We start from the raw sequence: 26,288 nt of genomic DNA, 5'->3' as shown, positions 1-26,288 counted from the left end.
TGGTAAGCATGGCATAGCACCAAGTGACGCGATGCGTTTTTTGAGCCCGAGTCAAATTGTGTGGGTTCCACCGAAAGCACAGCTTTTTCACACCCAAATATTTGTGTAGTATTGATTGTATTTGACTCATGCCTATGCCTAAAGATGCCCGAATTTCATGGTATATCATATGCCTGTCTGTTTTGATCATACAGCGCACAGCGTCGATGTTTTTGTTGTTCACAGCAGTGGACGGGCGATCATCACGAAATTCGTCACTGAGATTCACACCACCGCGTTTGAATTCTGCAAACCAGCTATAAATAGTCGTGTTGCATGGTGCTTTATTGCCAAAAGCGGTTTGAAGCCCAGGCAAGCTCCGCTGAGCTGTTTAGTTACACTTAAAATCGTAGAAAATCATACTACGAAAATTTTCACGAGTTAAATCCATGGTGATGTAGACAACCAATGTCTAAAATGACGCCACAATGTAAAAACAAGTGACAGATGAAACAAACTGTATTCTAAAGCCAAACAGTTCCATTTTGAAATGTTGTAATTACTTTTGAAATATTGTTTATGTAAGTGGCCAGTTCCGGAAACTTATAGTGCGCCCTATGTATACACGCATAGTTCGCACGCTAGTTTTATTCCATATTTTTGTATGGCGCGGAAGTCTGGACGCTTAAAGCCGCTGACAGGCAAAGAATTGACGCTTTTGAGATGTGGTGTTCGTGTCGCCTATTAAGGATTCCTTGGACTGCGCATCGTACGAACGTATCCATGCTTGAGGAATTGCAGTTGCAAAATCACAAACGCTTGTCTTCCGTCTGTTTGCCCCGCATGCTGCAGTTTCTTTGGTCGCATTGCATGCAGAGGCACTGATAGTCTCGAGAGCGTGATTGTTACGGGCAGGATTGAGGGCAACGACCTAAAGGTCGAAGTTCGAAACGATGGTGTGACTAGGTGGCTGAAAGTCTGGCAGTACTAGTGAGTGTCGCATTCCACCTAGCCAAAGACAGAGTGCAGTGGAAAAGATTGATTGAAGGTATACTTGCTCAAAGTCACGATCCTCAGTAGTGAGGGACCGACGGAGGAGGAGAATATTATACCCAAGGTGCTTAGACACCCGAGCTTTAGCGAAGGTGACTATTACTCCGAGGGTTTATATTGACTTTTAGTCTCGAGGTGAAAACTTTGCTTTTCACTTCGGTCGCGAGAAAAAAAAATTCAATTTTTCGCTCTAAAACAACAAAATTACGAACCAAAATTCTGAAATTATCACTGTATGTTTGTTCACTCGAAGTAAATAAAAAAATTAGGTACTTTGTCTTCCTAGGGAAAGGATGCACTTTACTCCCGCTACTTGCTATTTTACAGGCTATATCGACGTACTTTTAGAGCATGAGAAGTGAAAATTTTTTCTTTCGTCATTCTACTAATATAAATACTATCACGTAGGCTTAGTAACTTCTAAAAAGCTCCTGGCTGCTGCAGTAATGTTACTTAAACAGGGCGGAGTGAATTGAGCAGACGAAATAGTGTCAGACCAACTCGAATAAGTTGCTATGACTGTAGCTACCGTACCAAGTAACACAACTATCACTGCCAACAAAATATCATGATATTTTATATCGTATTCCTCCAGTGGATCACCGTCTACGTTTTCATAACTGTTAGTAAACGTCCTGTATGTATTATGGAACGTATTTTTAAAAATAAGCGGGATATTTGACGTGTCGCCATTTTGTTGAAAGATCTGGCCGCCATTTTGATTATCGGTCCGTTCTATTAATTTAAGGTTATCTAAATCACAGTATTTTTTCTTATTTGACTTCATATAACACAGTCGTAGAAAAAATAAAGGTGGGAAGATAAACATTAGTGGTCCAGTTAAAGTAGAACCGACTAAACCCATGACGAGATCAAAACGTGGTACCGATTCACCTAAAAAGACGGCCATTGCGACGATACTGGACCTGATTATGCAACGTTGAACGCAGAAATCTGAAACCGTTATAATTAAATCATTACTTATTTATCCTAGGTATAGAAAATTAATTCGAAATCCTAATTACGACATCTCTACCACTAAATTGGACGTTTGTTTGAAGCTTTTTTTTATGGTCGACTTTATGTCAATTGTGTAACGTACAAATTAGATACTATATGGTAGCTGCGGGAATTCCCGAGATTGCGCGAAAATTCTCCGGAACACACGCGACCTGGGCCCTTATATTGCAATTTTGCTTTTGGAATTCCTAAATTAGAATTCTACTACTTATATTGCAACCACTAATCATTGTAATTCCATTGAGATTCCACCGAGATCATATTACAATAGTTAGGTATTATTCTGCTAACTAGAACCTTGAACAGCGCCGTAAAGTTGCCTGCTTATCGCTATTGTACAGGATATATCACGGAGAGTGTTCGATGGAATTGCATAATTTAATTCCGCCGTCCCCTTTCCATCATCGGGGGACTATACGTGGTAGGGGTTCCATCCCTATGTTGTGGATATTCCCAGGATTCGTACGAAGTGTTTCGCTTCCACATTTATATGGCGAGAGGCTAGAGAGTGGAATTCCCTGCCTGCGGACTTATTTCCTGAACGCTATAACTTGGACCTTTTCAAGGCGAGAGTGAATAGGCATTTTTAGATGTGCATGCTACATAGTCGACCTCATCGTCACTTTCCATCAGGTGAGATGGAGGCATCGAGTATAATACTCGATGGATGGAGGTCAATTGCGCACTTATTTTTTGTAAAAAAAAAGGCAATGGCAGTTGAGTCTCAATCTTAGAGGATGGAAAAAATCATGGAAAAATAAAGGAAGTCTCAATGCAGTTTCCGTGGATGGCAGTAATTTCCTTTTTTTTCCATCCTCTAAGGTAATGCTTAGAGTATTGGTTTTTTTCCATCCTCTAAGCAGTAATGGCATTCATGTTTCATTCATGTTCGTTATAAGCCGGTTTTCGGTGTCATGAAAATTCGAACAAACGTTATTTCGGACAAAAAATTTTCGACTTTGTGACAGGTTACCTGGAAATTACTATGCAGATTTAAATTTTTACCTCGTTCAAGAAGCAATTTAGTACCCATTCAAATTAATATAATATTAGTAGACTACATCGACGTGCCATCGACTCCTCATAATTGTAAAGTGGAATACCAAAAAAGTTGCTATGGCAGTTTACCAGTAGCTCAATGGCAGAATAATATACGAACAAAATCCAGGCACTGAAACTCTATCGACGCACAAGTGAGATGATTTATAACTTTTTCATTAAAAAAAGCCGACGTCATAAGGTCGTACAATCACATCTATTTGCCAAGTTTTATTGAAATAGTGCGCGAAACCGAATTTATCCCCTAGTTTGCCACCCTTAGAGGTGGAATATTTTCTTTAAATTTAAATGGGCCCAATACTCAGGTGCCCTCTGTCCAACAAAATTATCACAAAACGAGTTATCGCATATTGGGCCCTGTTTTTTGTGTCGTATCTAGTTTGTACGTCACACAATTGACATAACAAACAAAAGCTCCGCAAGGTTACAAAAATTCCGCAATTCCGCTTAAAAGTTCCGTTTCGTTTAAAAATAACCTTGTTTAGGTATCTACATCCAATATTATTACGTCATCAGTAAATATTCTATTGTGATTTAGGAGATTTATGTGATAGACAACAAACCTCGAGGTATTTTGAGTAGGTCTTCAATATGCTGGAATAGGGCGGAATTTCCGACAGCGCTGGAGAGGCATAGTTGGACAGTTACGAGCAGCGCCACGACGTACAAAACTATTGAAGGGGGAATACCTGAAAAATAAACTTTAGAATGTGAATAACATAATCAACGGGGTGGTAACAATTTGCGCCAAATTGTGTATGTAAAGGTTGTGTAAAAAAAATCATAACTATGACAATTTAGGTAGTCCACTTCCTGCCTATTCAGCGAGTTAATGCATTTTTTAAATTATGATTTTTGACTTAGATAAAAGTCTTTGGGCCAGATCTTCATTTAGTTTGTGTTTTTAATGTATGTACTTGTAGAATGGCAAAGGAACTTTGGGATTTTTAAATAGTCTTTTAAGCGACGGGAGTCATTATTAATGTTTTCACTTTCACTTAAATCACTTAGTTCACTTGCTAATAAAAGATTTTGAATTTTGAACATGGCATTAGTAGGTATTTTTTGTTTTTTTTTTTTATCTTGATTCTTCTTCCCGAAACTTTTCCATAATGTTGTCATATCATTGTTTATATCCGTATACTCGATGTATGCGTATAACAATCTGTAAATGGTACAGGTACAACGAGCTAAACATAATATTAATTGAAAATTTTTAATTTTGCGTCCTTTTACTTGAAATTTATTTATTTATTTATTTATTATTTATTAAACTTTATTGACCACAATACAAAGGGTACAAAAGGCGGACTTAATGCTAAAAGCATTCTCTACCAGTCAACCTCTGAAATTCCCACCCTGTTTCCCGTTAATGCCTACACTTTGCTCGGAGCGTAGGGTTGTCACATTATTATTTTAATTATACCTACAGATTGCAAAAAAAAATTATCACGTTATTCTCGTGCTATATTTAAATAACGTTTGTCAATTTTATTGCAATACTTACGTATTGATATTTTTGTACCAGCATAGCGGATTGGTATCTCGATTATAGCAGTATGATCATGTGATGTGATGTCAAAATGAAATGCGAGTTTTTATATACTTAACGATACATTTATAAATAAAAATATGTAAGTTTGACACAGAAAAGTATTTTAAATATTTTGAAAAACGAGCGAACGCTTCAATACTGCGTTTGCGATTAGGTAGTTTTTGTCTTATCACTCAAGACTTAAGCGTTAAGAGACTAATCCAGTTGTTAGGTTTAGTCGCAATAGAGCTCCCTGTAAAAGAGTTCATCCAGGAAGTACACTAACCTAACCTATTTTTGCTGCCAAGCAGTGATGTGAGCATTACTGCGTTTCAGTTTTGAACATGCACATGGGACTTGTCAACTTATGTGTATGTCTCGGGGCGACGAGTGTAGTGGCATTACTCCTTAGATCATTGTGACTTAAAGCTCTGAGTGGTGTGTGTGTGTATGACCTAGCCGATTTCGGCTACAGCGACTGCTATTGTTTAGAATTAGAGCTGCGGTTGTATGCCCTTTCATGTGCCCTTAGATGGCTACAGTAGCCAATCTTATCGGTAAATGTTCGCAAACAGTGGCGACACGTAAAGACATCGTCAACATAGTAATAAAAGATGGCTGCAGGCGTCTTAGCCTTGAGAGAATCACGCTTCGCGTCCAGGTCTGACAGTCTCTGCTCCTCAAATTTTGTCACCTGAGTTTTCACAAAGTGCCTCCACCCAGAACGGCAACTCGACTGCATCTCCCAACTCGAGGGGTCAATGTTGCAACTTTTATGTGTCTTTTCAGAACATCCTGGTATCTCAAGAACTTGCTTCCGCTTGCCATTCTGGAGTTCAGAAAAGAAAATACGGTTCGCAACTCTCGATTCAGACATGCGCGAGACGTGTCCACACCAACGTAGCTGACGCCGCATTAAATATCCCTCAATGCCAAGACATTCGCCCGCCGAAGCACATCAGTGTTTCTTACCCGATCCGACCACTTGATGTTAAGATTGTCTCGCAGGCACTTAATGTGGAATCTATCTAACGTGCGTATTTGGCTACGGTATAGGACCCATGCCTCGGAAGAATAGAGAAAGTTAGTGAGTACAATCGCTGAGAAGACGCAAATCTTTGTGGACAACCTTAGATCGCGGGAACGCAGCACCTTGGATCGAAGTTTTTCGAAAGCGGGCGCTGCTAATTCTATACGTAAAAAGTAATTGATGTGATAATCTGCCTAAGTACTTAAACTTCTCCACCTGCTTTAGTTTCATCCCACCAAGAAATATCTCAATCGAAGTGTTGACATCATGCAGGTCCATTGCCATAACTTCAGTTTTGGACACACTAATTTTTAGACCGAATTGGAAACAGGCTTCATGAAGATCTGATAACAAGGTCTGAAGTCCTTGAGGAGTGTTTGATACGAAGCATAGATCGTCAGCATACAGAATTTCCGTGATAATTGCATGGGAAACTTTGGTGTTCGTTTTTAACCTTGATAGGTTAAAGATCCGTCTATCCGAAAACGTATACCACAACCACACACCACAATTGCAAAGTACAGTGCGAACAAAGTTGGAGTGAGAACACAAACCTGCTTAACACCGCAGCTTACAGACAAGGACCTCGACTACTCACCGTTTACGGTTACACAACAGATCATTTCATCATGCAGAAGTCGAATCATACGAACAAACTTTTCAGGGCATCCAATCTTTGTCAATACGGTCCATAAGGCCTCCCGTGGCACACAGTCAAAGGCCTTCTCCAAGTCTACAAAACACGTATACAGGGGTTGCCCCTGCTTACGACTTTTTTCCTGAAGCTGACGTATGGAAAATATTGCTTCACAGGTGCCCCTGTTTGGACGAAATCCGAATTGAATTTCAGGCAGTAACGCCTCCAACACTGGTATAAGTCGTTTCAGGAGGACTCGCAAATATCTTTGCTGGCACGGAGAGAAGTGATATACCTCGGTTAGAGTTGCAGTCGGAACGGTCCCGCTTATTTTTGTAGAGGGTCTGTATACGGGACACCTTAAAAGTCAGCGAGTACTTTTTCTTCGCTCCAAATACGCTTAAACATTTGCCAGATATGATAATGTATCCGCTCTCCACCATACTTGAGCAATTCTCCAGGGATGTTGTCAACACCAACAGATTTTTTGTTCTTCTGCTCTGTGATGGCTTGTACTACCTCGGTTAGCCTCCGTGGCTCGTCCAACGGGATACGCTCCAGCAAAGGTGGAATAGAGTTTATGTGACCAACGTTGAGTACATTTTCAAAATGATCTGCCCATCTGTCGTTCTTAGCAGTTAATTTAACTCCATCTAAAGAATGTAATGGTACACTATTCAGATGGTGTGCACCAGTCAGTCCGTGTACTTCCTCGTAAAAAGCACCGAGCTGGTTGGTGTCAGAGAGCCACTGAATTGTTTCGGCCTTTCTAAGCCACCGCTCATCCTTCAACTTCCTAGTTAATTTTCTTAGTTCCGAACCACTCTCCTTTATCTCAGCGGATAGTATTTGAGTATCGTTGCCGCAGCGCCTGAGAAAGTCACGATGTTTTTCAAGTGCTGTGGACAGAGCTCTGTCATAGTGGTCAAACCAGTCTGCACATACTCGCTTTTTTGGCCCTAGAATTTCAGTGGTCACGTTTAATATAGAAGAAGACAGGTACTGACATTTCTCCAACAGATCACCTTCATTTGCTCTAAAAGTTCCTAACGACTTTCTCAATTTCGCTTGATATGACTCCTGAGTTTCGGGACTATTCAATCTACCAAGGTCAAACGAGGTTGACCTTCTAAGACCTGCGTGGTAGGCGAAGACGCAATTTCAGTTTTGACATAACCAACCTGTGGTCTGTCCAACAGTTCGCACCGCGCACTAGATGGCTAATGTGAACACACGCACACGCACACGCACACGCGCACGCGCACAATGGCAGTTTTCCTTTCCTATTATTTCCTATCCTTTCCTATATATTGTCGTAATTGTCAAGTAATGTGCGCACATTCCAGGCGCCAAAAACCATTTTATGTGTATTCATAAGTAAGTTTTTACTCGTATTTTGCATTTTCGACCGCGAGAAGTGGGGTGCTAGGGTAACCGCGGTCACCACCCCCAAGTAGGGGTAGGACGAGCATTTTTTTGGGAGACCTTTTCTAGTCCCCTCCCCTACTAGCGAGGGAAGCAGTGCCTCCCTAAAAAGGGCTGCTTCGTCACTCAAGGTGATGCCCAATTCACGCTGTCACCCCATTGCAGCTCAAAAACGACCACTCTCCTTGAGCCGCCCACGTGCAGGCTTTGGACAAAGCCGAGTGTGCACCACTACTCGACCTCTCTACCGCCACCTGTCGCCGCAGGACTTAGTCTAATTCGGAGCCCTATAAAGCAGTCATATGCGCGGGATATATTTAAGTGCGTAGGTGGTTGCGCAGGCACAGACGCACTCACTCGTCCTAATTCACCTACATCCAGTGGAACGGGAGGCTGCTACGACTGGAGGTGAGTTCGGATGCAGTCTCTGGCCGACTGCTCCTCGTGACCTCAACTGCCGCCCTGGGCCCTCAACTTTGTCTTGCTGACTCGCTGGATTAGCCAAAAACCAATTGCTTATCAGCGCGGTTTGCCTTCTGCACTAAGCCAGGCTTCGCGCACAATGCGGGTGGTGTCCGCAAATAGATTTGCCTGCCGGAGCAAGCGTGTCCTCGACCAGGTTTAGCCCACGTACAAAACGTGGTTTGCCGGGGTGTGGCCGCTGCGTGCACACGCAGCTACTTGGAGCCACTGGCGAGAGTTGTAGGCCGCTTATACCCACGCTGTGCACCTCCCTGAAGGATCAGTTGACAGCACATTTCGGGTACCTGGCGCCCCACTACACCCCAAAACTGAGTGGTACTGCAACTGTTAATAAAAATAATAATATCGTTTATTACAAAACATGTTACATATAGGTCTAATACGAGTAGTAGTTGGTAAAGTATCATGTACCACAGGGTACAAAGGCGGAGTAATGTTAATTTTACATTTTGGTTACCATTAATTAAGTATGTACATATACCTAAGTTATGGATAGGCGTGTCGCTGATCGTTTGTTCCGTCACTTAGTACCTATCATACAAAAAGTGGCGTTATAAATTATCGTCTTTTTAATAGGCCTTAAGAAACTGAGTCTCTTTCATTACAAGTCTGTACACGGTGCGCGCAGGGCGAGCGCACCAAGAAACCGCGTTGCTACATTTAAGTAGTTACACTACTTATTATATTATACTATGTTTTTTTGTAATACTAATTGACGGGACGACTTATTCTATGTATAGTGCGCCTGGTGGTAAGCGACATGCTTATTCATTACAGTTGCAGAGCCATTCAGAGCTTTAAATCGCAAAGATCTTTTGGGCACTGCTACTGCGTCCGTCACCCTGAGACATACGTTGACAAATCCCATGTGCCTGTAATTTCACCAGCACCCTTACCCTGCAAAACCGGAATGCAGTAATGCTCACATTACTGCTTGGCGGCAAAAATAGGTAAGGTGGCAGTACACTTCCCTGGACGAACTCTTTCACAAGGATCTCTACTGCTTTATTATCGTAGAAATATTGTAAAGACAGTTGATAAAACGATGAAGACTACAGCGTAAGTAATTCACCTTGAAGAATATTGTTTTCGACATTCTGACCGTAACGGACAGCAGCGAGAGCTGTGGTGACGGCGAAGAGGAAACCAGTAGCTACGAACCCTCCTAATACAGCTACATGAATCTTTCGATTATCGCGCATGTCCACTTGTATCGTGAGCAGCATTGGATGAATATCAAACTGTAACATAAGAAAAAAATCTCACGCGGATGAAATTACGCACGCACATATTTGCATTAGCTAGCTGTAGTTAGCATTTGTAGAGCAAAGTTCTTCAAGTGACTTCAAAGGGCTGTCTATAGGGAAATCTGTTCCATTGATAAAAATACAAAAAAAAAGACTTCATTCTTTAAAGAGGAATGTTATTCCTACCGATAAAAAAAATATCAAGCACTTTTACAATTTTCATCCACTCCTCTCAGAACACATTTTTATTTGTCAAGAAACAGAATTGCATAATTCTGTCGCGTGTGCCAATCGGCGCGCGAATTGCCGACTGAGGCATCGATTGATGTGACGTCATTGGAGAATACGCACCGATATAAAAAGTGCCATTTGCAAAAAAGTCGATTCAAAGTTTCGTATTCGTATAAATATAATTAATATTCGTTTATAAAAATATATTATTTTTAGGATTGGCTTAAATGTGTATTGTATATTTATGCCTAATCATTAACCGACTTAAAAAAGGAGGAGGTTATACGTTCGGCTGTATGTATGTTTTCAGATTTCTCCGTCAATTGCAGACCGATTTTGAAAATTCTTTTTGTTTGAAAGGGTGCACTCTCGTGGTGGTCCCATTGTTACCAAGTCAGAATCTGATGAGGGGATCCCATAAAAATCCGATAAGCAAACTTTTGAGATCGGTTTTTTCAATGAAACAGTTACAATTATATAATTAAAAGTTGCGTGTTCAATTCCCATTCCTGGTCCCGAATATTGATATGACGAATATGAATCCCGTGACGCGTCTCATAGGCATAAATTGTCTATAACGCAAACGCCGTGATTTGAGTATTATTTTAAAATGTTTAATGTTGGTAAGCGCCGACCGCTTTGGTTTTAGCCAATCAGGGGACTGGCCTTGTGCGATGACAATTTTTTATTTAATTTATTTATTTTATTTTAGAATACAAAGGCCGCCATTGTGTTCTCAAGTACACCCAAGTTACACCCAAACTCACGAGAGAAATAAATGTAGGCCATGTAAATACTTCTCCCGGCCCGGGAATCGAACCTGGGACCTGTGCGTGGCTGTCCGGCATGGTAACCATTCGGCCGCAGAGGTAGATTTTTTCCACATGAACATTTCTTTAAAATTTTCATACTATTTTACACTTCAACACGTAAATAAATGCTTTTTATTCTTATAATAACGCTCACAATAACGCTCACAATCAACATAGCCCCGCGCTAGGGAAACCCTGTGTCGCTGGTGCCATGGACACACACATAGACAACCACAAATTACACCCAAACTCACGAGAGAAATAAATGTAGGCCATACAATATTTCTCCCGGCCCGGGAATCGAACCTGGGACCTCTGCGTGGCAGTCCGGCATGGTAACCGTTCGGCCACGGAGGCAGTTACTTATAATTCTTCATCCCAGCCGATAAAAAATTGTTATTAAATAAACACTTTCTGGTTATACATATAACTTTTCCTTTGCGGTCGATAGTTTGCGAGAAAATTAGACCAGAAAATATTTCTTAGGACAGCAAAAAAATTATGAATTTTTAAATGTTATTATTAGTTACTTTTTATGCATATACGAGTAGTTTTTAAACCAAAATACATTTTTGTTCTTATAAATTTTATTCTGTGCCTGATAGTTTTTGAGGAAATTGGTCACAAATATGTTCGAAAACGCACTCATTATTATTGTTTTAGTAAAGAGCAATGATGGCCCGGTCCCTGTCCCGGTCTCGGTCACGCTTAGTGACGCCGGGATCTTTAACCTCCCGGGGGCCGATATTCTCAACTAGTACCCAACTTATCTGCCAGGAGGCTACCCGAGGTTCTTACGTCTACTCACCTCAGGTGGAGCCGGAACTAAAATTGTGGCAGCTCGTTCTGTGAGTATTATATAATATTAGCATTATTTTATTACAATTATATTAAAGGTACTAATTTGACCCTCGTCCATCCACAACACAGTTCTCAAAAATATGCGGAATCCTTGACAGCGAATGCTGCTCGTATTTGGAACCTTCTCCCAGATCAGGTCAGACAGTCACTTCGGTTCGGGCTTTCAGATATGCCCTTTTGAAGTCTTGGGATTATTCAGATTCCTCATGTCAGAGTTTACAAAACATTTATTTACATTTCGTATATTTATTTGTATTTTTATTTTATACATTCATTTTATTATATATGTTATATGTATTGTGGTATCAACATGTACTAAATATATAAGAATTGTATGTATACATTTGATATAATATAATAAATTTGTCCTTGTAATTATTGAATATGTGGCATACAATTTCATGAGTTATTAGATTTTATTGCCTACTCAAGAATAACCTTTTCTTTCAATTATTTAAAGGTTAGCTGGTAGAAATCCCTTTATGGGATAAACTCGCCTTTATACACTCTCGTAATTATAAAAATTTGTAATTTGTTTTATTGAACAATAAAGTGTTTACATAGATACGTATATTCAAATGACACATAATGAAGACAAATGCTCTAAAAAATTTTGTCTTTTTACGGAGTCCAAACAGCATCCGAGAGTTTTCGACTTCCTTGGGGTTCTGTGCGTCGTCTTCCCCAGAAGGATACTCTGCAGCAGTCCATCCAGTAAGTGAAATTAGTAAACGTGTTGGTTAGACATAGCTATGCCCATTTCTCATTGTAAGTCGTTTTAGTAGCAATAGATCTCTTTGTGAAGTGGCTTATCTTATTTATACATATATTACCTTACTTAATAAATACCAGCAACATAAATAAATAAATACGCAGTAATGGTACCATTACTATGCTACCATTACTGCGTGCTGGTTTTGAAGGATAAGGGTGCTGGTGAAATTATAGGCGCATGGGACTTGTCAACTTACGTCTCAGGGTGACGGGCGTCGTGGCAGTGCCCTTTAGATCTATGCGATTTAAAGCTCTGGGTAGCACTGCAACAGTTATGGATAGGCTTGTCGCTTACTACCAGGCGCACGACTTATTAGTCCCGTATGATACAAAAGAAGTCAAAAAATATCCAATGCCGTACGTACGTAAGCTTTTACAAAGATTGTTTACTAATTTTAATATGTTTTATTTTTCAGCGTCTTACCTATTAAACGTGCGGCAGCGATGAACTTGGACGAAGAGGAGGGTGAAGCGGCGGCGGTAGAACATTCGGACCATGTCCAGAAATGGTTTGGGAATGCGGAGGTGGTGGTAGATGTCGAACCTGTACCTCATTTGTGCAGTAAGCCTGTGAAGCCAGAGGCAGTCGTCGATGCTGTATCTGGGGCCTTTATGCTTCAGCCTGTGGAACCTGTTTTACAGGCTGTGCCTAGTGGCTCCCCAAAGGCATCGGTGTCGGCCTCTGGAGTCAGCCCAGTTCGCCCATCCCCACCAGGGATGGTGCAAAAATCCAGGCGTACTGTACAAATTGACAACGAAGGCAGCGAATTCGATTCAGATTTTGACGACGAGTTTGACTTCGATGAATTCGTAGTCTCCGCTGGGACAGATCGAAATATTCCGGACAACGATGAGCTGAATGAACCCGAGCATAACATTATCAACAGTGTATCTAGAGTAATAGATGACGCTGCCGATCGTCTGAATCCCGTATCGGCTGATTTAATTTGGCAGAATAACTTTGACACGTTCGGGGCGAAGCCCGAAGTTGTTTCGGGTCCGACCCCCGGACCTGTCAAGGATTACTATACGCCCTATGAAACGTTTACTGATATTTGGAGTAGAGAATTCATGGAGCATATCGTGCTGGAAACCAATCGATACGCTAGGCAGACGATCGAGCAGAAAACAGCAACAGGGACACTGAAACCATCATCTCGCTTACGCCGGTGGAAGGACACCAATGTACACGAGATGTACTTGTTTTTTGCCATCTATATTTTCATGGGAATAGATTCACCAACGTCTCAGCATGAATACTAGAAAACGACCGGCTACCTAGAAATGCCCAAGTTCAGGCAGCTCATGTCGTATATTCGCTACATTTTGCTAAGCAAGTTCATTCACTTTGTACACAATTCTAATGCGAGTCAGAGCTTGACACTTATTGGACGGGCTACGTCGTCAGCGAAATTGGCGAAGATTGCGCCAGTCATCCAACATTTGAATTCAAAATGTTCCTCTCTCTATAACCAGATATAGCTATTGATGAGTCTTTGACCTTATTCAAGGGGCGTCTGTCCTGGGTCCAAGCAATAAGATCAAAGGCCGCCCGTTTTGGTATTAAATCTTACGAATTATGCGAATCGAGGACTGGGTACTTGTATAAATTTGAAATTTACACAGGGAAGAATTTCGACCGCGCCGACATCGTCGCTCCTAGCGTTGACTTGGCGGGCAAAAGTACCCAAGTGGCACTTGAATTACTGAAAGGCCTCGAAAATCAAGGATACCTAGTCACGATGGACAATTTTTATAATTGCCCAGCCTTGGCGAGGTATCTGAAGAGTTTGGGGTTTGATTGCTTGGGAACATTGCGTCCTAATCGCAAATATGTACCAGTGGACATTGCGTCCTAATCGCAAATATGTACCAGTGGACATTGCGAAGGCTCCGAAGGATGTGCCGAAGGTGACCATCATTGCTCGCCATAGCGGAGACGTTTCATGCATAGCATGGAAGGACTCCAAAATGGCGACGATGATCTCCACCTATGACATCGACGAAACTTTCGTGGGCAGAAAGGCAGGCCCTGATCTCGTAAAGCCTCTGGCCGTACGAGATTACATTAACACAATGGGAGGTGTTGATGTTAAGGATCAAATACTCTCAATGTAGTTGATAGAAAAAAAGAGATGATGAGAGTGGTACATGAAAATTCTCAAAAGGCTACCGAATGTCAGTGTGCTTAATGCTTTCATACTGCTATCGCGTCAACCAGACGACGCGGTGCTCCTGTGATGACGCACTGCAAGTTCCGCTACCTACTCGCTAATTCTCTTGTGGAACGCCACCACCACCCACAAGAAGTTTCAGTGACTGGTTCGGATGTTCAGAGGCTGGACAGGAGTACTTTGCACGTTCCTGAACTGCCTCGGGGCAGTAAGAGAAAATATTGTCACATGTGTCTACGGAATGATATCAAGAAGAAGACACATTTGTATTGCGTCACTTGCGACGAGGCCTTTTGCCCAAGAGAATGTTTGGCACACTGTCCAAGATCTACCTGGGAAGAATGTATATTCTCGTAAAGGTAGGCGGAAGTGACTACAAATTATCTTTTTCTGGTACCATTGCCCTGGTTTGTTTTTATGTACCAGCCGTATTTTTTTTCGGTTTGTCTTTCTCCATGTGTTCATGTTAGCAATTTTGTCTCTTCGTTCAAAAGTAATCATTATTTCAGTAATCAGGGCAAATGCAAAACAATACCACATTGTAAAACCAAATATTTACTTTGGGTATCTGTCAGCACTAGGCGAAATTCTTGGCACTTTTTCTTGGGTGAAGTGTTGTGATCTAAGTAAGGGGGTAATTATGTATGTATGTATATTATGTATTTCTTTTATCTGTACTTGTGCTAAGCCGATCGTTCTATCCTATGTGGTATAGACATATGCCTGTGCACTTGATGTTATCCATACATTGCTCTCGATAGACTATTCATAATCTTACTGCTCAGTAACAGAGTACTCTCAAAAGTACTTAATAAATAATAAAATTTTTATATTTTATTAATGAATTTGACATTCACAGTATTATTATACTGTAATATACATTTATTAGTTATAAAGAATACATATTTACATTTCCTGTATACACTTGACATTGTTAGTTTAATTCAATTATTTATTAGTTTAATTTAATTATCTTGATTTTGTATATGTAGGTACACTATTATATAATTATTTCTTCATTATTTTGTAAACTGACGCTCACTTTTCGAAGAGTTAGTATAAAATGACATGTAATTGTATTTGTATGAAATTTGTAATGAAGAGAGAAATAAACTAAACTAAACTACGCCAGGTACAGTCAGTTCATTGCTCCACGAACTTAGGGTAATTTTCAATACAAATTATCGTCATGATATCAACTAACACTTAGTGTTGCCCTTGTACAGGCAGCTCATGTTGTACAATCGCTTCATTTTGCTAAATAAGTTCATTTACTTTATGGACAATTCTGATGTTTGTCAATGGGTTTTTAATCTCTTACAAATTAGTGGAGTATTTTCACAAAGATATATGAATTTCATAGTAATACCATTTCTGGACATGCTTCATATTACTTGTAATTACTTATTTTTTAATTAATTATGTTTTGTAATTACTTCATCATCAGTCTATCGCAGACCACTACTACTAGACATTGGCCATCCACAATGTGCGCCATTTCGCAATTACTTGTTTTTACTTGTTATTTACTTGTTTTGTAATTTTTTTTTTCCACATTTTTCATATGGACATTGGCCTCCTTCGATGTGTGCCATTTCGCAATTATGTTTTTGAAATAATGTTTGTAAACTTTTATTTATAAAAATATATATTTTACTATATGGCAGCTTGTTTGTGTTATTTTACCTGTAGGAAATATGTATATAAACTTGTATCTAGGGTGCCCAAAGCATACTAGACAAACTCTGAAACGAAATGAACGACAAATCAATATTTATCATATCAATATTCGCCCTGGTCAGGAATCCAACCCTCAACTTGTACACTAGACGACACTCAACTAACTCGCTCATAGCAGGTAGTTTTTTCTTCTACTGGTCATTTATTGTAAAGCTCGTCACACTCGAAACTGGTCACCTGTTGTAAAGATTCCAGGTCGCAACAGATTTTTTTTTACCGGTGACCTTTTGTGAAGAAACTATCCAGCTCACCCGACAAGATGTACCAAAACCAATCGGAGCAGTATTTCAAATTGTATTGACTCTTACTAATTTGACAAGTTTGCATTGAGATTTTGCACAAAACACATACTAAACAAACAGAAAAGGGCATCGGCAAATCAATATACCGCGTAAAGTGATCAATTAATTGTAAAAATTGCATTTCCGTTACAACGGCGTTAGAAAAATGCTTAGAACTCCAATTAGGTTTAGATTTTACGATACAAATTACATATCACTGTTTTCCTCATGAAATTCCCTATCCGAATATCAGACTCTAATGAATAATAAATTCTTGATGGATTTCAGATGCATTGAATTTATTTTGTAACCTTTTCTTGCGCCACCATTAAAGTTGTCAACATATTTGCACTAAATTACAACTTATTAGCACTCAACTAAAACCATAACTCTTCACTACTGATGTCGGTCACATTATTATTCCCTTTGATACAAAATACTGGGGACCGCAAAGTTTTGTTTACATTACAACACTGCGAGAACGACCGGCGCCGTTAAGATAAGACGGTCGACACAGGGAGTACAAAAAACGATTCGGCTTTTTTTCTTGTACAAATTGTTGCAGTTTATTTTAAATTTTAAACAATGGGCTCATGTGAATGTTCCGTTGTAACATTTTAAGAATAAGAATACATGTTGTGTAATTGTATAATTATTTAATGTTCATGTTTTTAGTTTTTTGTATACCTTTTCAGTTGACGTTGAGTATAGGTAATGAAATAGTAATTAGATATTTTTATTTTGTAAAATTTTTAGCTCTTGTAATTTTATTTTCGATGCACTGCCTGGTATTTCAAGTAAGTATAAAATAATGTGGTTCTATTAATCGTCATATCAATGTCCATCACGGACTGGGAATGGGAATTGAACCCGCAACTTTTAAATACTGTGTCCAAAATATTCTCAGTACAGAGCAATAGAGTACTAAAAAAACCGACCTCAAAAGTGCGTGGAATTACATCTGTTTGCCAAGTATTATTGCAAGCGGTTACCGGAAAGTGCACGAAACCGGGTTCATCCCCAAATTGCCACCCCACCACCTCTAAAGGTGCAATATTTTCTTCAAATTTAAATGGAGCCACTACTGAGGTACCTACCCTCTTTCCAACAAAAGAAAAATCATCAAAATCGGTTCACAAATTATATAAATTACTTATACAAATTACATAACCGGAGTTATCGCGAAACATATATACAAAAAGGAAATACAGTCGAATTGAGAACCTCCTCATTTTTTTTTAAGTCTGTTGAAAAGGTAAAAGCCTCGCCAATATGCTGGTTTTCAGGCTTCACCTAGTAAGTACTTATTACTAACAAAAAATAAAATAAAAATTATGGCGATCATAATAAGCCTAAACTAAAAGTATAGTAGAAGTTATTTGAAATGTTCAATCCACTTGAGAGCTTATCTTTTAAATAATGGCGGTTTGCAAATTATACATGCTTGGTATTTTATTTTCGTGGGAGATTTTAGTTACAAGAACATTTACTTATGAACAAATAAATGAAAACTTACATATATAAAGATTCGGACAATTTCATATCATTTCTACTACATAAGGGACTCCTTTCAACGATAAGCCAGGATCAGGGTGTTGCCCAGTTTGTAACAACCTATTTTTATGTATTTCAAAAAAAATTAACATTTATTTTTTGTTCTGAAACTAACATTGGCTTTATTTGGCATTGTGTTCATTAGCTGGGCTATTTGGGGTAGATATCATTACAAGAATGAAAACAGTAAAATTTGCAAATTTTGTAAAAATTTTATACAGGATTATAATTTTTCAACGCTGCATTTTTCAATGCTCATTTCACAAAAAGACTCCGATTTTTTCAGAATACTTTTTTCTGGGTAACAACCCACACAACTGGCCAATACCCTGGTTCCAGCGTATCGTTGAGTTTTGGGACATCATGTTTATTGTGTTGTCTAAACGCACTCACCTGAAAAGCAATGATGCCATATGCAACTAAAAAATCCTGCACACCAGGTCGATAGTTCGAAATGTTGGATTCGTTAGGAGGCGACAGGTCGTCCAACAGAATGCAGGTCCATGTGCAAAATGCCACAGTCAACACTATGCAAACAGACGTGACGGCTAGGGGCCTGGAAATTTCAGATTTTTTTTAACAAAGTTGGATTGCTCTTTACCCATTGATAGGTCAATGTTTTTACCGCAACATTTAATACCCTTGTCCACAATAAAGCCACAGCTTTTTATCACACGAAAACAGAAGTAAGTAAGCACCCGGGTTTTAACCTATTTACAACTACTTATATAAATATTTGTAAATCGAGTTTAATTCAATAAATGTAATGACATTATTACAAAATGTTTATGATTGCTTATATATTTTGCCTTTCTTTTGAATCGATTCGCTTGAAAATCGAATCGTAATATGCATTCCTAGTACAAGGGTGTCTAAAATGCCGGTAGCTGTCCACCTGAGTATACCTTTGCTATTTCGTTGAGAATAGTAGCTGTCAGCTTTGGGTTAGACCTTACATACATTTTTTTAACCTCACAGAGCATGGGTTCTTGTTTGGAAGAGATATTTAGGGACTAACTTCATATCCTTGGGCGAACCAAGCCACATGACCGGGCAGAGCAGCAGACCAATCAGCAACATCCAAATGCAATACGATACCCCAACTTCGCCGCCCGTGATTTTCCACCAGAACAGCTGCATGCTTTGAGAAGCTGTAATTGAAACAATGGTAGATAATATAAATTTTTTATATTTAGACCAAGAGTGCACAAACTTTTTGTCTCGTAAACCCCCTACCGTTCTAATATTGATTTTTTTAACAAATTATACTGTGCTACTCACTTAGATAAGTTAACTTAGATAGTAACTTAGAAGAGTTAATTTTATTAAAAAACATACGTTAAGTTTTATATATTCTAATCGAATATAGCTCAACATCTTGATTATTGTGAAACGTTCATAGGTAGATAATTTCTATGTCTATTATAGCAGCACGTGAAGCTTATACACTTTTGTTCTAATATCGCCTCCGGAGTCACGGAACAAGATCAGTCAATATTTAGCTTAGTATGCTACCGTTCGTACATTGGTACTGTCTATGTAAAGTGGATTATTCCATTTACACAAAATTTTGGTTGTAACCTGGCTGGAGTGGGATACACTATCGTTGATTAACATCTAATGCACTCCGAATGTTTTTTCTGCTGACATGGATCAAGGGGTCCAGTACCTAGTAAGTCCGGGAGGTTGGAATAAAACCCTAGGGGTCGATATTCACCACTTTGGGAATCAGTGCTTTAAACCCTCGCCGTTATGTGGAATTTTAAATATCTAGTTTCTTGTAGTACTAGCGCCACATTCTCAGTATGATCATAAATAACCATGAAACCTTTACGTACACTTGGATTCAGGTTAGCCGATACAGAGTCAATATGTTTAGGTGAGAATTTTCAGATGGTTTCAACCTAGAATTTCTATTTATCACTGATCTCTTTATATTGTAACCGGGCAATCAGTGTCGGCTTTCCCCATGGTGCAGGGTGTGCGGCGCACACAGGCGCAGGGCCATAGGGGGCGCCGAGCGCCGCTCACGTTGCAACGTGATCAACAACGCGTTGTTTCTAAATAACCTGCGTCACTCGCACAGCTGTGTTATAAGACAAATATGAACACAAAAAACAAGTATGAGCCACTACTCTTGAAAAGCAGCGATTTAGATCCGAAGAAAATAGTTTCATTTCCGATGTCATCATATACATACTTGCCTGCATGCTTTGGGCGACCTAACAGAATTAGTTGCAGCATGTTGAATGGACTGGTACTCCTTTCCTTTATAACTGTGAACGGCTATGGTCACATTTGTTATTGTTCGTCTATAATATCCAGTGCCGGCTTTACCTATGGTGCAGGGTGTGCGGCACACACGAGCGCAGGGTCTTAGGGGGCACCGAGTGCCGCTCGCGATGGCTATGGTAAACGGGCTATTGTTTCCCAAAATCATTTATGATTGCACCATTTGCACTTGAACTTCCGATCACTTGGGAAAATATAACTGACTTACAGTTCCATTTTGATCGCGTGCCTACTAGAGGGCATCATGGTATTGATTTATTTGGTTTTTGGTTTTTATTTATGAGTAAACTTTGTGGAACACATTTTGATGTGCTTACACGCGGCGATGTACGCAGGGTACATTCGTATGGTGCTCTCAGGAGTATGTATACATATAGGTACCATAAAACACTTACCAAAAATGAAATTAGGAACTCCAGCGCCAAAAACGGTCGCGTCTATAAGAAAGGTGACCAGCCTTCTTGCGTGCTTGCCAAACGCCAGTTCTGCCACTGCAGCGTAAGGGAAGCTAAGGAGTAATTAATTGTCTTATTACAACAACAATCTTGTGACATTTCAAAGGTTTATTCAAGGGTGAGGACATAGGTTTTAAAACTTTCTGTTTCATCTGGTGACACATTTGAAATCTTAAAGGATCCTTAATTCGTTTAAACGGCCATAGCAAAGAAAAACATTTCCAAAGACGTACCGGTTTTTCTCCCGTATGTTTGGCGTAATTTCCTGTGCTAGCAGCCAACTCCTGCCCAGCAGTACTGCTGTGTACAGCTGCAAGCTGAATACGGCCATCACCAGCGGTAAGCCGTATATTCCTACAGCAAAATAATATTATTTTTGTAAAGACCAGCTACATGGTAAAGTATGCAAAACTTTCTTTTAAAACAGTTTCAAAAGTCTCGTTTTTCTCGGGATTATCGAGACTGCACTGAGATATTTTTTCCCGGTACGCAAAATTGCAGCGAGACTGAAATCTTTAATCTGCGCGTAGGATATTGGATATTATCTCATGCATATGCCTATGTTCGGTGCATATGTCATTGGAGTACTGGCAGATAGGTACATTTTCTGTGTTACATTGTTATTATTCCCCAGCTTTCTATAGTAAACGAACATGTGCACCATAATCTCATTCTAGGCCAGAGTTTCTTAACCTGTGGTCTGTGACAAGCCTACCTAACATAATGTAACAACAACCATCACACTAACTATTCATATGTAATTGAGTAAAGTTTAATCGCAAACAATATAAGTTAGTAAAAGCTAAACCTAATTGTTTCATCTTTTCGGAAAGGGTCCGTGGGCTCTTTGATATTTTGAGAGGGGTCCATAATTAGAAAAAGGTTAAGAAACTCTGTCCTAGACGGGTTCACAGAGTTGCGTTTATTTTTTGGTAGTAGTATCGTTCCTGTGGTATTGACAAAGGTTACGGAAATGGTCATTGCATTGGGAATTGGGATTGCATGACGCAGAAAACTACTACTATCAGGAATGTTGATTTCTTATTATTTGGATCGACTGACTGTCAGACTGACCATAGCGCCTGTAAAGACCTCGGAACATTGTATTTTAAAAAATAAATACACGCAATTTAGAACGGATAAAAGTTCAAAAATTCCTATATCAGGAATATTGCTGGATGTAGATATATTTTCCATGTCACTTACCACATGCTATAATGCTCTTAGGTAGTGCTACCACAGGGAACACTCCAAAGAGGTCTACAATACATAATATCGTGAATAGCACACTCAAGCCACCAGTGGTCTCCCCGACGGTGTACTGATCGTGACGCGAGACGACCACACTGGTCTTATGTGGAGACCCGCCTTGCAGAGAGTCGATCACGCGGAGTAGCTTCATTTCATACCATCTGAAATTTAACATTAATACCACTTTATGCATACAAATTTATAATATATTTTTAACATACTTTTTTAGTTAACTGAGGTTTCAATAAGGTGATTTGCAAGCTACTTGGCGTTTCGTCGTTTTCGTCGTTTCGTCTGTGGCGCTCAGGGACAGGGTGAAATTTAATTAAATTAGGAAATGAAACTATTTTTCCGGATTTAAATCGCGTATATTTGTTTTTTCAAACAAACCGACGTTGGAACAAGAGAATTGTGATACCACAGATAATACAATACTATACTAGTAGTGGTACTTTAGCTTTCTTAGATGTTTTAATTAAAAGAAATCCTAATAACACCTTAGGCCATACTGTATTTCGAAAGAAAACCCATACAGATAGGTATCTCAATGGTAATTCCCATCACCATCCTAGCCAGTTAGCTACCGTGGGCAAATCTTTGTTTCAGAGAGCACATGGTGTCTGCGACAGTAATCATCTGGCAGGGGAACTTCAGCATATAAAGCAAGTCCTACATGCGAATATAAGTTGAGGATTCCACGCCAATGCCGCAGGCCTCGTGTGAAACCACCAACAGTGGAGCGAAGACCTGCCATCTTACCTTACGAGAGAGGTGTTACAGACAAGATCGGAAGACTCCTCAGGCGTGCATCTATCAAGACCTATTTCAAGCCCCTGAGGAAGATTTCTCAGTTCCTGAGACCCGTGTAATGTAACATCCCCTTACAGGATGCAGGAGTTTACAAGCTTGACTGTGAGTGCGGTCTCTCTTATATTGGACAAACAAAGCCTAAACCTAAGCCTACACATTCAAAGAAGTTTGACAAACCCCAGGTCCTTGCAAAAGAAGTCCGTTATCTACCCAGGATGCTGCGAGAGGCTATTGAAATTAAAAAACATCCTAATTTCAACAGGGAAGGTGGTTTGTCCGTACCACCAGTTTAGGATCCAGTATTTCCTCTAATGAAAAATCCCAAACAGACATAAGACTGCAGTACAAATTAATATCTTTCAGTTTATTCTAATTTCTATTAATATTTAATAATAAATTGAACTTAATAAAAATTCATTCAATAAAATAATTTGTAAAACTTAATGTAGCGTAAATTGGAATGTTTTCTTTGTAAAATTAAAAAAAATAGGGTGGTTTGCATCAATATTAGGCATAACTGGTTGAAGACTGTACCACCTCAGTCAACCGTGGCCATGGGACCTGTAAAGGGCCCGAAACGTCGGTTTGTTTGAAAAAACAAATATACGCGATTTAAATCCGGAAAAATAGTTTCATTTCCTATGTGTAACAATCGCGAAAACCTAAGAACTTTAATTAAGTTAATGAATTTTTAAAACCTAATAGTAATTGAGTGATATGGTCGAGAATGGGCATGCATTTAGTAGCAGTAGAGCCTCCTTGTGGGAGTTCATTCAAGGAAAAAGAAAGAACTGCTATGGGCAGGCGCGTGTCGCTTAATAAAAAGCGCCCCATCATAAATCAAAAGTTCCCATCATATCATTTAAAAAAAAGAATATGCCTATACTTAACTTCCTAGAGACAAGTATGACGTCTGTACTTGTTTAGGTACCTAAGTAGGTAACATAAGATTATGGCGATACCAATGGGGATGAGGTAGAATTTACAATAATAAAAGGCAAAAATAAAACATTGTGGCTTTTTTGTTGAGTTATTTCGAACGCATACACATAACAGTGTACATGCACTGTTATGTGTATGTGTTCTGCGACTTTGTGTCCAATTTCGAACACGCTGGATCTTTTGTTACCCGTTTAAAGGAACAAATATATTAAATATTACTTTTTCAAACTTTCAATATCTAAAGATACATTACCTTATACATTACCTTATACATATACGTATGTATAAGGTACTAACAAATTAGATAAGGATACCTATAGGCGATAGTTTGCATTAGAAGAAACAATTTAAAATACAAATCAAAAACACTTTTAAGCGATTTAAAAATTTTCGTTTCCCATGCTGGAAGCGAAAGTTTTTATGCAGAAACATTATATAATTCTGTCGAGACAAGGTCGAGCCATACTCATCCCGCGCACTTAGAAACAAATAATGAAGTACCGACGACAGATTTTTTTTTTTCATTTTAATAGCGAAGTGACCAGTGAGTTAAAAGGTTTCAGGGTATAATTAATCTTTTTCTTAAATTTCTCGACAAACTAATAGAGATCTATTGCAATTATTTAACTTCGATTATAATGAGGTAAGCAATTGATTCTAAAAACATCCGTATCCAATTCTTTAGCACCCTGTATACATTTTCACAGTTTGCGTGCATTACGTTGTTGCCCATTGAACTGCTGTCAGTAATATTGAAGAAAACAGTCAATTGAATTGTACCAATAGAATAACGGAAGTATTTTTAAGTTTAATGCTCTTGCCTGGCTTGCCAACGATGTCTTTTATCGATTTACATAGACTAGGTTTCCTCGGATACGTCATGTTGGTATTTTATTGAAATCGGATTGTATTGAAATATTGGAATTTGTACCTTACTTCATTTTCGTAACGCTCAAATTGCGTGTGTGATGGTTATATTAATTATAAAGGAAATTATTTTGACTTTTAAGTTTAATACTGTAAATTTTTAGGTACAAAACATGTAACAAAATATTTTATACGAATGAAGGAAGTTAAAGTAGAAGAGACGAACAAAAAATGTGTTAGAATATTGTTATTACAATTAACTTACTCTTAAAACTCCAAAAAATATGCCAATAAAAAGGATTCTAATTTCGAAAACAATAGCCACATTAGCACAAGGAGAGTGAGACCTTGAGGTCGGTCTTACGATTGAACTGAAACTAAAGCAATTGTGTTTTTTTTTGTAGCACAAAATGTAAATATACAGCCCGACTTCACAGTGGGACAGATAGTCACATACTACAGTCTTCTTTTGATCAGTAAATAATGCCCTAATGAATCCAGTCTACTGTACGCCAGGACTATGGAGCAGAAAAGTCGTTTTGTTTATTTAACTGGCCATCATTTTGATACTAACTATGAATGAATTAGAAGGTCTATTGTAGCATTTTGGTAGCTTGATTAAAACGATAGTTCTATGGTTAAACGAATTTGAAAATCTTAGTTCGATATCTAAATCTTTTCAGCGACAGAGGATGCAGGCGGTCTATATGAAATGGTAGGATCAAATATTATACTTGCGTAAACGTCAGCGCGCAAACTAATTTTATCAATATTACATTTTATATTATTTCAATTGCAATAAGAGTTTCAATGCTCTGTATCGCAGCGCATTTCTCACTCACTGTGGTACTTAGAGCACGTAAGAGGGCACTGCGCCGTGACATGAGACATGAGTATGTGTCGGGATCCACCGGCATGTACCGGAATCCACCGATATGCATCCACCGGTGTCTGCCTGAATGCGCCGGGGACTTTTTTTGACTGCGTAGTCGATATAGTGGAACGGATGCACATCCGAGCAACCAGAGGCATATCATCATCATCATCTCCATTGTTTAGTTCACAAGGCTTGGTCTCCAACTTCCTCCTTACCTCGAAATTCGTATTCTGTGTAGATATGCCCTGGTAATGTATCGTGAGATCTATAAGTAACATCTATTTTTTATAGCGATTCTCCATCGCTAATTTTCATCCAAATCTGACAGCAGTTAAGACTATGTACTTAATTAAGTCATGATCACTAATATTTTAAGAGTTATCACCACATACTTAATATTAAAATTGGTTAATTAAGATGATAAAATTCATTACTGAAAACAGTTCACGTATTTGCATAACATTGCAATGAGCGTTTTATAAAGAAGCATAGAAACATAAAAAAATAGTTTTTCATCAATCATCATAGATCGCGTAACGTAGTAGTGCGCGACAGTATTCCAGTTCACCTAAACTCCTGTAATTCAATCGGCGTGGCCGACTGCGGCACTCCACCGCACCGGCCCTTTAATATTGCTTGATATACTTTCTAATACATTGACTGTTGCACAAATTACGCTATGTTAACAAAATTACGTATATTGACTTTACGTATATTGAATTATTCATATTGTTTCACGGGACAATTCAGTAGATTGTAATAGTAAGAGACTACACATCTCACGAGCCTTTACTTATGAAAAAAATAATAAGCCTGTTTCACCAGAACATTTTGTTTTATTTTAAACAGTCAATATTGTCACAGCAAGAATGTAAATTGATGAGGCTTATATCATTAAAA

General features: G+C 39.0%; 1 protein-coding gene across 1 annotated transcript; it reads right to left on the bottom strand.

Annotated features, from left to right (window-relative positions):
- Window positions 1-507: 507 nt before the first annotated feature.
- LOC113230783 (probable sodium-coupled neutral amino acid transporter 6) lies at window positions 508-24,873 on the bottom strand. The gene is made up of 9 exons (XM_026464875.1): window positions 24,777-24,873; window positions 21,848-22,053; window positions 20,875-20,995; window positions 20,582-20,694; window positions 18,913-19,045; window positions 18,288-18,450; window positions 9,293-9,461; window positions 3,675-3,800; window positions 508-1,986 (listed from the first exon to the last, which is right to left on the bottom strand). Exons 2-9 carry the CDS (start codon window positions 22,041-22,043, stop codon window positions 1,433-1,435), a joined length of 1,575 nt encoding a protein of 524 aa, XP_026320660.1. The 5' UTR covers window positions 22,044-22,053; window positions 24,777-24,873; the 3' UTR covers window positions 508-1,432.
- Window positions 24,874-26,288: the final 1,415 nt, after the last annotated feature.

This window comes from Hyposmocoma kahamanoa, unplaced genomic scaffold, assembly GCF_003589595.1.
Source record: "Hyposmocoma kahamanoa isolate Upper Pololo Valley unplaced genomic scaffold, ASM358959v1 101, whole genome shotgun sequence".
Classification (NCBI taxonomy): Eukaryota; Metazoa; Arthropoda; class Insecta; order Lepidoptera; family Cosmopterigidae; genus Hyposmocoma; species Hyposmocoma kahamanoa.
This window is presented reverse-complemented; position numbering and strand designations above follow the sequence as displayed.